Here is a 14,981-nt window from a genome sequence, read left to right as displayed (position 1 = left end):
TTTTTCAGTGATGTGCCTTTTTTGTGGATCGGTTTTCATCCATTATGCTGGACACTGTGGGGGTCTTTCAATCTGGAAATTTATATTTTGCAGTTGGGAAGTTTTTTCCTGAATTCTTCTATTTCTTCCCACCTGTTTTCCTTGGTCTGTCCTTTCCTTAGCTTTTCTTTCATTTCTGAACTCGTTGTCTTCTAATCCATATTCTATTAGATTTCTTCAGTTTGTCTTTCTATTACATTTTTATTTCTGCTATGAGTTCTTAATTTCATGTGGTATTTTGCTTTGTTCACATCATTATTGTTTATTTTTGTGCCATCTGTTCTCTCTGCGTATGTGTGTGCATTTGTTTTAAGTTCACTTCTCTCTGTATCTGCATCATCTGTTTCTTCCAACTTAGTTTCTTCAGTTTATCTCTGCATTCATGTTAAAGGTTTCCCTCCTTGACTGTCTCAGTTCAGTTCAGTTCAGTCGCTCAGTCGTATCCGACTCTTTGTGACCCGGTGAATCACAGCACACCAGGCCTCCCTGTCCATCACCAACTCCCGGAGTCCACCCAAACCCATGTCCACTGAGTTGGTGATGCCATCCAACCATCACATTTTCTGTCATCCCCTTCTCCTCTTGCCTTCAGTCTTTACCAGCATCAGGGTCTTTTGCAGTGAGTCAGCTCTTTGCATGAGGTGGCCAAAGTACTGGAGTTTCAGCTTCAACATCAGTCCTTCTAATGAACACTCAGGACTGATCTCCTTTAGGATGGACTGGTTGGATCTCCTTGCGGTCCAAGGGACTCTCAAGAGTCTTCTCCAAGACCGCAGTTCAAAAGCATCAATTCTTTGGCACTCAGCTTTCTTTATAGTCCAACTCTCACATCCATACATGACCACTGGAAAAACCAGAGCCATGACTAGACGGACCTTTGCTGGCAAAGTAATGTCTCCGCTTTTTAATATGCTGTCTAGTTTGGTCATAAGTTTCCTTCCAAGGAGTAAGCATCTTTTAATTTCATGACTGCAGTCACCATCTGCAGTGATTTTGGAGCCCAGAAAAATAAAGTTAGCCACTGTTTCCACTGTTTCCCCAACTATTTCCCATGAAGTGATGGGACCAGATGCCATGATCTTAGTTTTCTGAATGTTGAGCTTTAAGCCAACTTTTTCACTCTCCTCTTTCACTTTCATCAAGAGGCTATTTAGTTCCTTTTCCCCTTCTGCCATAAGGGTGGTGTCATCTGCATATCTGAGGTTATTAATATTTCTCCCAGCAATCTTGATTCCAGCTTGTGCTTCATCCAGCCCAGTGTTTCTCATCATGTATTCTGCATATAAGTTAAATAAGTAGGGTGACAAGATACAGCCTTGACGTACTTCTTTTCCTATTTGGAACCAGTCTGTTATTCCATGTCCAATTATGACTGTTGCTTCCTGACCTGCATACAGATTTCTCAAGAGGTAGGTCCGGTGGTCTGGTATTACCATCTCTTTTTTAAGAATTTTCCACAGTTTATTGTGATCCACACAGTCAAAGGCTTTGGCATAGTCAATAAAGCAGAAATAGATGTTTTTCTAGAACTCTCTTGCTTTTCGATGATCCAGCAGATGTTAGCAATTTGATCTCTGGTTCCTCTGCTTTTTCTAAAACCAGCTTGAACATCAGGCAGTTCACAGTTCACGTATTGCTGAAGCCTGGCCTGGAGAATTTTAAGCATCACTGTACTAGCGTGTGAGATGAGTGCAATTGTGTGGTAGTTTGAGCATTCTTTGACATGGCCTTTCTGTGGGATTGGAAAGAAAACTGACCTTTTCAGTCCTGTGGCCACTGCTGAATTTTCCAAATTTGCTGGCATATTGAGTGCACCACTTTCACAGCATCATCTTTCAGGATTTTAAATAGCTCAACTGGAATTCCATCACCTCCACTAGCTTTGTTCGTAGTGATGCTTCCTAAGGCCCACTTGACTTCACATTCCAGGATGTCTGGCTGTAGGTGAGTGATCACACCATTATGATTATCTGGGTCGTGAAGATCTTTTTTGTACAGTTCTTCTGTGTATTCTTGCCACCTCTTCTTAATATCTTCTTCTCTTGAAAGTGAAAGTGAAGTGAAGTTGCTCAGTCGTGTCCGACTCTTTGTGACCTGTGGACTGTAGCCCACTAAGCACCTCCGTCCATGGGTTTCTCCAGGCAAGAATACTGGAGTGGGTTGCCACTTCTTCTTTTAGGTCCCTACCATTTCTGTCCTTTATTGAGCCCGTCTTTGCATGAAATGTTCCCTTGATATCTAATTTTCTTGAAGAGATCTCTAGTCTTTCCCATTCTATTGTTTTCCTCTATTTCTTTGCATTGATCACTGCGGAAGACTTTCTTATCTCTCCTTGCTATTCTTTGGAACTCTGCATTCAGATGCTTATATCTTTCCTTTTCTTCTTTGCTTTTTGCTTTCCTTCTTTTCACAGCTGTTTGTAAGGCCTCCTCAGACAGCCATTTTGCTTTTTTTGCTTTTCTTTTCCTGGGGATGGTCTTGATTCCTGTCTCCTGTACAATGTCACTAACCTCCGTCCATAGTTCTTCAGGCACTCTATCAGATCTAGTCCCTTAAATCTATTTCTTACTTCCACTGTATAGTCATAAGGGATTTGATTTAGGTCATACCTGAATGGTCTAGTGGTTTTCTCTACTTTCTTCAATTTCAGTCTGAATTTGTCAATAAGGTGTTCATGATCTGAGCCACAGTCAGCTCCCAGTCTTGTTTTTGTTGACTGTATAGAGCTTCTCCATCTTTGGCTACAAAGAATATAATCAATCTGATTTCAGTGTTGACCATCTGGTGATGTCCATGTGTAGAGTCTTCTCTTGTGTTGTTGGAAGAGGGTGTTTGCTATGACCAGTGTGTTCTTAGAGGAACTCTATTAGCCTTTGCCCTGCTTCATTCTGCATTCCAAGGCCAAATTTGCCTGTTACTCCAGGTGTTTCTTGACTTCCTACTTTTGCATTCCAGTCTCCTATAATGAAAAGGACATCCTTTTGGGTGTTAATTCTAGAAGGTCTTGTATGTCTTCATAAAACTGTTCAACTTCAGCTTCTTCAGCATTACTGGTTGGGGCATAGACTTGGATTACCATGAAATTGAATGGTTTGCCTTGGAAACAAACAGAGGTCATTCTGTCGTTTTTGAGATTGCATCCGAGTACTGCACTTTGGACTCTCTTGTTGATCATGATGGCTACTCCATTTCTTCTAAGGGATTCCTGCCCACAGTAGTAGATATAATGGTCATCTGAGTTAAATTCACCCATTCTGGTCCATCGTAGTTTGCTGATTCCTAGAATGTCGATGTTCACTCTTGCCATCTCCTGTTTGACCACTTCCAATTTGCCTTGATTCATGTACCTGACATTCCAGGTTCTTATGCAATATTGCTCTTTACAGCATTGGACCTTGCTTCTATCACCATTCCCATCCACAACCGGGTGTTGTTTTTGCTTTGGCTCCATCCCTTCATTATTTCTGGAGTTATTTCTCCACTCATCTCCAGTAGCATGTTGGGCACCTACTGACTTGGGGAGTTCATCTTTCAGTGTCCTATCTTTTTGCCTTTTCCTACTGTTCATGGGGTTCTCAAGGCAAGAATACTGAAGTGGTTTGCCATTCCCTTCTCAAGTGGACCACATTCTGTCAGACCTCTCCTCTATGACCCGCCTGTCTTGGGTGACCCCACATGGCATGGCTTAGTTTCATTGAGTTAGACAAGGCTGTGGTCCATGTGGTCAGATTGGCTAGGTGTCTGTGATTATGGTTTCAGTCTGTCTGCCCTCTGATGCCCTCTCTCAGTGTTTACCATCTTACTTGGTTTTCTCTTATGTTGGATGTGGGATATCTCTTCACAGCTGCTTCAGCAAAGTGCAGCTGCTGCTGGTAGTACTTAATTATCTGCTCATTGTTTAAGTGCCAGGCTCCCAAAGCTTGTTGAAAGCACTGTATTCATTTGAGGATGGGGTTGTTGACTGTGGGGTTCACTGTAGTGTGGTCTGTGTGTTTGTCACTCAGTCATGTCCAACTCTTTGTGACCCATGAGTTATAGCCTGCCAGGCTCCTCTATCCATGGAATCCTCAAGGCAAGAGTACTGGAGTGGGTTGCCATTCCCTTCTCTAGGGGATTCTCCGGACCCAGGGATCAAGCCTGAGTCTCCTGCATTACAGGCAGATTCTTTACAGTCTGAGGCACCAGCGAAGCCCTGTAGGGTGGTTTGGCCAGGCCCTATTTTTTGGAAACACTCAGCGTCAGTATGTTTTGGTCTTTTTTTTTGAACGGATCAGATTTTCCCCAGGAAATCTCTTCTCATCTCCTGGCGAGTGTTTGTTTGACTGCTAGAATTCTGGGACCCAAGCAGGGAAAGACAACTGGAGAGGGACTTGGTCTCAGTATTTATTTATTTATTTATTTGGTCTCGGTATTTAATATGTAAACTTGCACTTATTCCTTTTGTTTTCTCTCCCCTTGCCCATAACTTTTCTGGATAGAGGATGGGCAGTTAGTTCCCTTTCTGCTCCAAGGGTCTCACAGCTCCCTTTAATGAATCCTCCCATTTTTCTCCTCTGGTTCCAGAGATATCATATACCACAAGTTCATGAAGTTTGGGAGAGTTTTATGGTATTAATTGGTTTGCTTCCTGGCCTTTCCCACTGTTGACTCAGAATTTAGTTTCTTGGATTCTGCTAGGTTAATTGTCTCTCTCCTACCTAAATCCTAGTTCCAGATATTTTGAATTCCTCTACTGTTATTTAAGTGGCATTTTGGGAGGGAGCAGCATTAAATGCATATGTTCAGTTAGCAACTATCAGAAGTACTCCCCAAGTCTCTCATCTGTATGAGTGAATTCTAGTTTAACAGTTCCACTGAAGTGTGTTGCATAGAAAGGAACTCAGTAGACTAGATGTAGTCAGTTCTTTCTTCTGAATTCTTACTGTTACCTAAAGTTGCATTGGGCTTCCCAGGTGGCTCAGTGGTAAAGAACCTGCCTGCCAGTGCAGGAGATGCGGGTTCAATCCCTGGGTCAGGAAGATCCACTGAAATAGGATATGGCAACCCACTCTAGTATTGCCTGGAAAATTCCATGGACAGAGGAGCCTGGCAGGATACAGTCCATGGGGTTGCAAAGAGTCAGACATGACTGAGCATGCACACACGCAAAGGTTGCATTAGGCTTTTCAACAACGTTACTGACATTAGCTTGCTGTCCATGAAAAGCCCTAAGTCATTCCCTGCCCCCCACACTTCCAACCATGTTGTAGTAGTGTTGGATTTTAAAAAGATAAGTAGAAAACTTGAATTTTCTGAGAAAATGTAAAGCTGTTGATTTTTGCCCAGTTTGGCAGATTGTATGAGCTTTTGGAATTCTGACTTTATTATCTGTTGTATTTGCTATTGCTTCCTCAAGTTATTATCTGATAATTTGGTCAGCAAATCATTTATGTCTTCATGTTCATTTGGCAAAGGGCTTATTGACTGTGGGGTTCACTGTAGTGTGGTCCTGCCAGCCTGTTTTCTTTGGAACCCCCTGTGCCATTATCTTTTTGCCTTGGTATCATTTATCATTTTACTTTATTTATTAAAAATGTTTTTCATTTCTTTTGAGGACCTCTGTTTACTTGATCAGTTCTTTTCTCAAGACCATTGTAGCAGTTCCAAATGTACTTGACACTTCTTTTAGTCCATTTTTCTCCATCTTATCGTGAGAGATATTATTAGAGATGAGATCAACAAACTTTAGTAAAATTCAGATATATCGACTCTTTTCCAATCTATTCTCTTAACTATCAAACCAAGGACGTGACATTAGCCAGGTGTGGCTTACTCAGGTACATGAGCTGGTTCTAACCATTCGCCTCATCCTTTTCTCAGTGCCCACAAACCTTCTTTGGATCATCTGTTCTGGAATTTTATCTTGAGTTGAAGTTAGGCTCAGTTGTAAAGTTTATGGTGTTCCCTTTTCTAAAAATGGGGATGCTAACATGTTTCTTACTGTGTGCTTTCCTCTCATTCTCTGCCATTGCAGACGGCATATAACCTGTCTGGATCACCAGGGTGTGAATACCTCCCTGGAGACAGGAGAGGCAGTGTCTCTGTGTTCTCAGGGTATTGCACTGGTCTGACATGTAGCAGGGATTCAGTCAATGTCTGGGTAAACTTGTTTATTTGAAACAGTGTAGAGTTCTTTCTGAATTTCATCACCTATTCACGTATTAGGGCTTCAGTGTTTACAGACTACTGTTGAGTCTCATCCTACTAAATTTTGATGATACCTATAAGGTTGTACTTTCCTGTGTTTAAAGTGTCAAGATTTACTGGTAAAAAAGTCTTTTTGTAGTACCTGCTGGTATTCCAAGCATTGTGCTGAGCTTTGGACATACAGCAATGAATGAAAATTCTCAGGGAGCCCACCACCCAATGGGGGGGAGAGGATTAAAGGAGCACTGACAGTCAAGGCTTGTGTATGACTCATCCTGCACGTGTCATATCGGAAGGTTGTCTTTGTGATGCTTCCCTTTTTCCAAAAATGTTTTCCTAGGACTGGCTCTCATCTTTATTTACATATAGTGTCTGACATGTACCAACTTTACTGCCACTGGCCTAGTCCAAATTAGCATCCTGTGCTTGGTGCCTATAGTCCTTTCTTTTCACAGCAGCCTGAGTGATCAAAGAGCAGCTCAGATCCCATCTCTGTGAGCTTGGAGCCCTCCAGCAACTTCATCACACTTAAATGTGACATCCAGACTTTCTCATCTGGCTCTGCCTACCTCTTCTTTCTTACCATTGTTTTAATTCATTATGTTCTGGCCCTGAGCCTTGTCTGCAGATGTGTCCTTGTCAGAGCCTTCCTCTTCTCTGGTTCTACCCTCAGATCTGCCAGACTTGCACCCACAGTTCTGAAGCAGCCCTTCCAGCCCAGCCCTCTCATTTTCTCTTTCTTTACTTGGCTCTTTTTTTCTGTAAGCTGATCATCACCTGAAATCACTAACATATTTTTATTGACTTTCTCCTTCCATAAGCTCCACGAGCAGGGATTTGTCTGTTTTGTTGATTGCTGTATCCTCAGCATTATCCTGGGGCCTGGCACCTAGGAGATAGATGGCCAGTGAGTGTTTGGTGGATAAATGATACATTATAGTATCACTTGAGTTTATATCCTTTCTTCCACCCTTCCATTTGTAGTTCAAGGCCTTTCTGTTGAGAACTTCTGATGAAATAAGCCAGTTTCTGGGCAAAGGCATTCTTTCAGACTTAACCAGGTGCCCTCTGTTACAGTTAGTGCTTAATCTTTGCATTGTCTTGTGCTAAGTGCTAAGTCGCTTTAGTCGTGTCTGACTCTTTGTGAGCCTATGGACTGTAGCCCGCCAAGCTCCTCTCTCCATGGGATTCTCCAGGCAAGAATACTGGGGTGGGTTGCCATGCCTCCTCCAGGGGATCTTCCCGACCCAGGGATCAAACCTGTGTCTCTTGTGTCTCCTGCATTGGCAGGCGGGCTCTTTACCACAGGCATCAGTGTCTTAAGATTATAAAATACTCAGTTCTGTTCTTTAATGCCATTCATTAACATTAACCAGTGGCTAACGTTCCATATACTTCTTAGTCCTTCTGGAATAATAGATGAAAATGCTAACTGCTGAGTTTTTATTGTTTCTATTATCCCATAATCTTGATGGCTTTCTCTTACCGCTTGGGTTCCTCCTGCCAGACCTTGTTAGACTTGTTAACTTTCTCTGTAGCATGGTATGATGGTTTTCTAGAAAATTCTGACAAATTTTTAATCTTATAGTTACCGTCTAGCTTCTCTGGTACAGATTTTGTGTTTCTTTCCTTTTGTCTGTATGTTTCCTGGAATCATTTTGTTGCTGTTTTAGTCACCTTCCTTCATTACAGCTGGGTGTGAGAAGGCTTTGTGAAGCAAAAGGAATGGACTTTGGTCTTGAGGATGAAAAATAACTTCAGTAAGACATAGGTAAAGAAATTTTTGCCTGAAGGAATCACATGAGCAAAAGCACAGAAGCATACAATGCTTAATATATTTGGCAAAAGTGGTGTGGAATGGCTGGAGAATGTGTTTATCTGAAGTGTGAGGCCTGGCTGCGGGGTAGATTGTAACCTTAAATGCTAGGCTCAGGATTATGGGCTGTCTGTACTTAAGTTTCACGATACTTTTGTATTTCTGGTATAGTAATTATTATCATTTTATGTATTGGGCTTGTTGTACATGTGTGTGTGCGTGTGCGCGCTCAATTGCTAAGTTGTGTCCAACTCTTGGTGGTTCCATGGACTGTAGCCCACCAGGCTCCTCTATCAGTGGGATTTTCCAGGCAAGAATACCAGAGTGGGTTACCATTTCCTTCTCTAGGGGATCTTCACGACCCAGGTGTGAAACCCGCATCTCCTGCGCTGGCAGGCGGATTTTTTACCACTGAGCCATCTGGGAAGCCCCATGGGACTTTTAATGTTTTCCCCTGTCTTTGATAGTACCTACATAGTAGCTTGCACATAATAGGTGTTCAGTGTTAAGTTGAATTCTTGATAAGAGGGTTTAATTTTTCCAAGAATCTAGAAGGGAGACTTTTTCTATTCAATTAATCTAAGCAAGGAACTTTTAGTATAATTTTTTATTGCATATCTTATCTGAATTTGCACTGTGGATATTCATATTTTTGGTCTTCTCTGCCTCTCCCATATCACTGTTCCTGTATATAATCCGTGGTCACTATACCAGGCAGTGCTGGCATCAAAGAGAAGATTGGGGAATAGTTTCCTCAAGTCCCCATTCTTGATATGACAGTTAGTATTTTCACAGTTTTCAGTGTAATACTGTGCAGAGCCATCTTCATGCACCCCCTTCCAATTAGAAAACTGCCTTTGATTTTTGTGGGGACACTTTGTGTCCTTCAAAGAAGAAGATGAGCCACCATTAACTGTCCTGTGTTAGATATAACTGTCCTGTTTACAGATGAGAAAACAAGTTGATAGAAGTTAAAATAATTTAGCTTGTAAGCAAATTGTTGAGAATTAGAACTCAGGCCTTAGGTTGTTTTCTTTACTCTTATTTTTAGGTATCCCAAATTCCATTAATGGCCTATGGACCAGTTGGGAAAAAAAAATGGAATTTTTGCAGCATTGGCTAGTTCATATGCTGAAAGTATGTCTTCCCCCATCTGCTAGGCAAATTCACAGCGTTTGGCCTTTCTTGTACCATATGAATGGAACAAGATAGTACTTTCAGAAAACCAAGATCATGGCATCCGGTCCCATCACTTCATGGCAAATAAATGGGGAAACAGTGGAAACAGTGGCAGACTTCATTTTTCTGGGCTCCAAAATCACTGCAAATGTTGATAGCAGCCATGAAATTAAAAGACGCTTACTCCTTGGAAGGAAAGGTATGACCAACCTAGACAGCATATTAAAAAGCAGAGACATTACTTTGCCAACAAAGGTCCATCTAATCAAGGCTCTGGTTTTTCCAGTGGTCATGTATGGATGTGAGAGTTGGACTATAAAGAAAGCGGAGCGCTGAAGAATTGATGTTTTTGAACTGTGGTGTTGGAGAAGACTCTTGAGAGTCCCTTGGACTGCAAGGAGATCCAATCAGTCCATTCTAAAGGAGATCAGTCCTGGGTGTTCATTGGAAGGACTGATGTTGAAGCTGAAACTCCAGTACTTTGGCCACCTCATGCGAAGAGCTAACTCACTGGAAAAGGCCCTGATGCTGGTAAAGACTGAAGGCAGGAGGAGAAGGGGATGACAGAGGATGAGATGGTTGGATGGCATCACTGACTCATGGGTTTGGGTAGACTCCGAGAGTTGATGATGGACCGGGAGGCCTGGTGTGCTGTAGTTCACGGGGTCGCAAAGAGTCGGACATGACTGAGCGACTGAACTGACTGACTGAGATAGTTAAAAAAAAAAAAAAAAAATTTTTTTAACATGTTATGTATTATGTTAAGATACAGTAATTCTGTTTAACATATTTAGCTTTTAATTTTCTTTCCTATATTTTTTGACATTGACATTGTAATTCTCAAAGTACCTTCTCTATTTAGTATAAACCATTCCTGTTGGCTGATAATTTTGATTAGAGTAAGAGTTACCCCTAATTCATTTCTAGGACATAAAATGTTGATGAATTAGAAGTAGGGGTGTTATGTTACACCTTATTGTCAATGTGGTTAATATGGACTACTGGAGATGAGTGGATTACATTTTTCCTGTTATTAATACTTGTCAGCTAGATTTTTCCTTTTTAGTTTTTTCCGTTCTGATTGAATAGGTGCCCACTGATTTGAAAAATCTATATGTAAACTCAGGATGCTGGGCTCTTAGACCATTTCATGGTGGATGATTTGTATAAAACTACAACTGAGTGAATTTCATTCAAGCAATAGGAATCTTGAAGGTGTGAGTCCATTTTGAAAAGTGTTATGTTTTGTGTATATTGGCTGATTCTTTATCAGCTGTCACAGAACATAGATAGTTCATATCACTATCATAGCTCATTAACCAATTTGGCATTGCTTTGTTTTTCTCAATAGAATGTACCTAAAATTTTTTTTTTGTTCTTAACATTAAGAATAAACTACTTTTCCTGGTTCTGATGGTCTTCAGAAAAAAACAGCATTCTTAACTTGCAAGGAACCCTTAGCCCTATGTCTTCTGTCTTTTATCTACACCCAGTCATTATTTCTCTATGCATACTAATATGTTTCATAGTGCTAAAAGACAGGATTGGGTGGGAATACTGACATTGATGTTAGAGATTAAAAATAGTGAATAAAGCTAATAAAGACAAAGGATATATTCACAAGTAAGATTTTGTTTATGCTCATTATAGCAAACAAAAGCCATATGAAGCATCTCTTTTCTCACTTCTGTTTAGCAGTATATCCAGTATTATATTCAAAGTTTGCTCTGGAATCTGCCCTTATTTTATTCATCTGACATTTGTCCACCGAGCAAAAATTGTACTGGAGGCATACTTTTTGAATACGCTCCTTTACTCCAGCCTCACCCCTTTTACTTATGATGTTCAACTTATTTGGAATTTTTCTCCCTTCTGTCCAAATTCTGTCCTGATGAGCCAACTCATATTCCTTCCTTTCAGGAAGACTTTCTTTTTGGTCAATGCTGATCATTCCCACCCCTGAACATGTAGCATTTAATCATACCCCATCCTGGGTCTTATTATGTAAAGTGTTTCATGTCATCTACCTATGGAAATATCGACCATTTTTTAAAGAGATGAGGGCCTGTCATTCTGGGCATGAAACAAGTTCTCATAAGAAACACTTAACTATTTATCAGAAGTTTACTTTGCTATGTAGTGCAGTATATTTTACACCTATTATGACTAGTCTTAATGTTACAGATGAAGACTTAGCACACATTGGTTAAGTGAGTTGCCCCTAAGGTCAGATTGTTACTTTGTAGTAGAGCCAAGATTTGTGAACAGGTTTGTCAAGCTTCAAAACCTGTATTCTTTGTACTCTGGGAAATTCTTGGTAGCTGTAGTTCAAACATGTGTGTGTGTGTGTGTGTGTGTGTGTGTGTGTATGTGAACAACTAAGAGAATTAAATAGAAGTTAAAGTTTCTCTGAACATGATTTCCTACTTTGACAGACATTTACTGAGTTCTGCTATCCCATGACATTATCATGAGTCCAAGTTGTAAAGGATAATAATTGAGCTATTCCTGTTCTCAAAGCTCTTGAATCCAATGGGTAATACAGACATATATATATTGTTTCCTATATACAAGGCAGGATGAATTAAGATTTATAAAAGGAAATTAAATAGGCATGTGGTAGTGGTGGTGGTTTAGTCAATAAGTTGTGACCCTATGGACTATAGCCTGCCAGGCTCCTTTGTCCATGGGATTCTCCAGGCAAGAATACTGGAGTGGGTTGCCATTTCCTTCTCCAGGGGATCTTCCCAACCAAGGGATCAAACCTGGGTTTTCTACATTGCAGGCAGATTCTTTTATCGAGTGAGCTACAAGGGAAGTCAAATAGGCATGTGGGTCTATGGAAAAGATTATCATTTCCAACTGGAGGAATTGGGAATGGTAATAGAAGTTAGCATTTATTCTGGGACTTAATGGATTGATAGAAGTTGACAAGAAGATTGTGTTCAGAGTTTGGAACTTGGAGATTGGAACTCAAGTTCTTATACCACCACTTACTAGCCAGGTAACCTTGGGAAAATTAGCTAATAGCTTTGACTTTTCCTCACTTAGTAGCACATGCCCCTAGGAGTTGGTAAGATGATAGAAAAAATTAATTGTAAATCTCTTAGCATTGTGTTTAGCACATAATAAGCACTCAGCAAAGAGTAGCTAAAGTAAGTAATTTTATTAATGAGAAGGGCATGAACAGAGGCTTGGGAGAAGCTTGATGGTGGGTATTGAGCCCACTCCAGTATTCTGGCCTGGAGAATTTCATGAACTGTATAGTCCTGGGATCGCAAAGAGTTGGACACAACTGAGCGACTTTCACTTTCTTTTTCCTAGTCTCTTTATACCTAAAGATATTTATTCCCATATTTATGATGGGACATAGTGGGCTAAGCCTTGAAAGGTAGGTTTGAAATTATGGCTTCAGTGAATTATTTCACCCTTATAATATTAAGTTTTTCTTTTTTAGACTATAGGTAGAGCCTTAGAGTTTCTTTTGTTTTGACAGAGAAGTGATGTGTTGTAACCTGAATTTTAGGAAAATAGCTTATAAGAATGGGAAGATAGACTGGAGTTCAGTGGAGGGGTCCAGCAAGACTGATGATGCTCTATAAAGAGGAGACCTGGTCAGAGGCCAAACCTGTGGAGTGGGAGAGGACAAAAGGGGAGAAAGGGTATGAGAGCTTGCAGGGCAGAAATAGCTTCCTGTTGTTTTATTTTGCTACCACATGGGCTAATACAAAAATGTATTATGCTTATTGTTCAGATTTTAAATCTTGATATGCCCATTGCAGAGAAAAGCATAAAGAATAAGGTAATCTTTTATAATTCCAGCATGTAGAAACAAGCTTTAAGTACCTTCCAAATTTACAGCATCTTTCATACCCAGTGTTAGCTGAAATAATGGTTTATTCAGATCTTCACTGTCACTGTAAGTCTGTATAAATATGATCGTAATTATCTTGACGTGGTTTTCCTTTATTTGTTTTGGGATATTTATGTTTTGTTGTGAAAGAGCAATGTCAGGTTTTTTGTTGTTGTTGTTAGTCAGTGTGTCTATTTTTGATTATTTGCATATTGAGAGTAGCTGAAATTCCAGATTTCTATAGCCTTGCTTTATTCTGTATCAATAATTATCAATAGATGAAACCAACTTTGTGACATTGAATTTTTATTTTAACAGAGCACCCTTAAATGGCTAAAATTTTTGTTGTATTTCTAGAATAAGAGCCTTTAAAATTTTTTTTGAAATAATTTTAGATTTATAGAAGAGTTGTAAAAAGTAGAAAATGTTCCTGGATCCCTTCATCCAGCTTCAACTAATGTTTACAGCTTGATATGGTACTTTTGTCAAAACTTAAAAACTAATATTGGTGCAATATCATTAACTAAACTATAGCCTTTATTCAGATTTTCCTAAGTTTTCCACAATTGCCCTTTTTCTATCCTAGGATTCAATCCAAGATTCCACATTGCATTTAGCCATCACGTTTCCTTCATTAACTCCTTCAGTCTGTAAAGTTTCTCAGGCATTCCTTGTATTTCATTCCCTTGTCCCTGCTGGAATGTAAGCACCTGTGCTTTTAAAGTAATGGATTACATAATTTGAAATCCACACGTGTGGGCTCATGTGAAGTTTAAATTCTTAACATTAATGATATAAAACAGATCTCTAATATTAAGATTTCAGTCAACTTGAATAATAATTTGATAAACTTGTTAATCTCCAAAGTGTAGTTACAGGCCTGCAGCTACTCACAGCATTCTTGATCTAACAATGGAATATGGCACTTAAGAAGCAACCATATCCTCAACTCTAGGTGAATAGTCAGGCATTGTTCAATTTATTATGACTCTAGGTTTACGTCATAGAAGGCAGCTCCAGGATTGATTTCCACACTTTCAAAAAAAAAGAGTACATTTTCACAGCATCAGGGATAGAAAACACATCTAAGTTGAGCACACGTGAGAAGTTTTAAGATTATTCTAAGCTTTGCAAATTCATCTTCAGAATGTCATAAATATTGACTTTTTGTTGGTTGGATTTTGCTCATGCATTTTGCTCATGAACATGTGAGCCATACCAGGGGGACAAATGCTTGGTGATTCAGGCCTGTCCCTGAAGGATGGCTTTCAGAGGTAACCACAGATACTAAAAATGCAATTTCTTCTTTTTAAAATGTGTTTATTTCTTTTGAAATTGATTTATAAGATTCTTTACTTTTTAAATGCAGTCGTTCTGTTGAGTGAGGGGACTGGTCCACTGTGGAAAGTGAATGCAATCTCCTGTTGCTTGATTTCTGTATCCGCTGTGAGTCAGAACACTTGTATACCCTTGGTCGTATCAGCAGTGCTTCTGCTTTTTTTCCCCCTGCGGTCTCAGTTTTGGTGTGTCTGGATGTCTTGTCACATCATAGAAGAACGATCTTGTGAGTCGCTGGGGGGTCTGACAAGTCGAACCACTCAAAACCCTTTTATTTCAAGTGTCCTTGATCTGAGGAAGCAGCTCAGTAAATCTCTTGAACAAGTTTTCACAACCTAGCCATATGACTGCATTAAAATAAACTTCTGTGCACGGCTCACCTTCTTCCAAGTATTCCTTGAATTTGTGATGAGTAATGCCATAACTTTGCATCATCTTTGTCTCTTCCTTCATCACATCATACAGTGAGCCTTATTTGGTCACTCAGCAAGTAGTTATTGAGCCAGAACCATTCTAGGTGCCGGGGATGCCTCAGAGAACACCAGGCTTCTTTTCCAATGGACCGGACAG

At 40.1% G+C, this 14,981-nt stretch overlaps 1 protein-coding gene across 10 annotated transcripts in view; it reads left to right on the top strand.

Moving 5' to 3' along the window:
- The window catches only part of SLC44A1 (solute carrier family 44 member 1), a 220,135-nt gene that overhangs the window by 20,615 nt on the left and 184,539 nt on the right, over nucleotides 1-14,981 (top strand). For 2 of the 10 annotated variants that reach the window (XM_060408981.1, XM_042242938.2), the window contains exon 1: nucleotides 1-9,751. This exon is cut by the window's left edge and continues 20,362 nt beyond it. The exons of 6 other annotated variants lie outside the window; for them this stretch is intronic. In XM_060408981.1, the coding sequence (XP_060264964.1) occupies nucleotides 9,677-9,751 (75 nt within the window). In that variant the 5' untranslated portion in view covers nucleotides 1-9,676. 2 more of the 10 variants (XM_060408982.1, XM_060408980.1) reach the window with 2 other exon arrangements.

Source organism: Ovis aries, chromosome 2 (genome assembly GCF_016772045.2).
Source record: "Ovis aries strain OAR_USU_Benz2616 breed Rambouillet chromosome 2, ARS-UI_Ramb_v3.0, whole genome shotgun sequence".
In the NCBI taxonomy this organism is placed as follows: domain Eukaryota; kingdom Metazoa; phylum Chordata; class Mammalia; order Artiodactyla; family Bovidae; genus Ovis; species Ovis aries.
The sequence above is the reverse complement of the archived record's forward strand: the minus strand, read 5'-3'. Positions and strand labels throughout refer to the sequence as shown.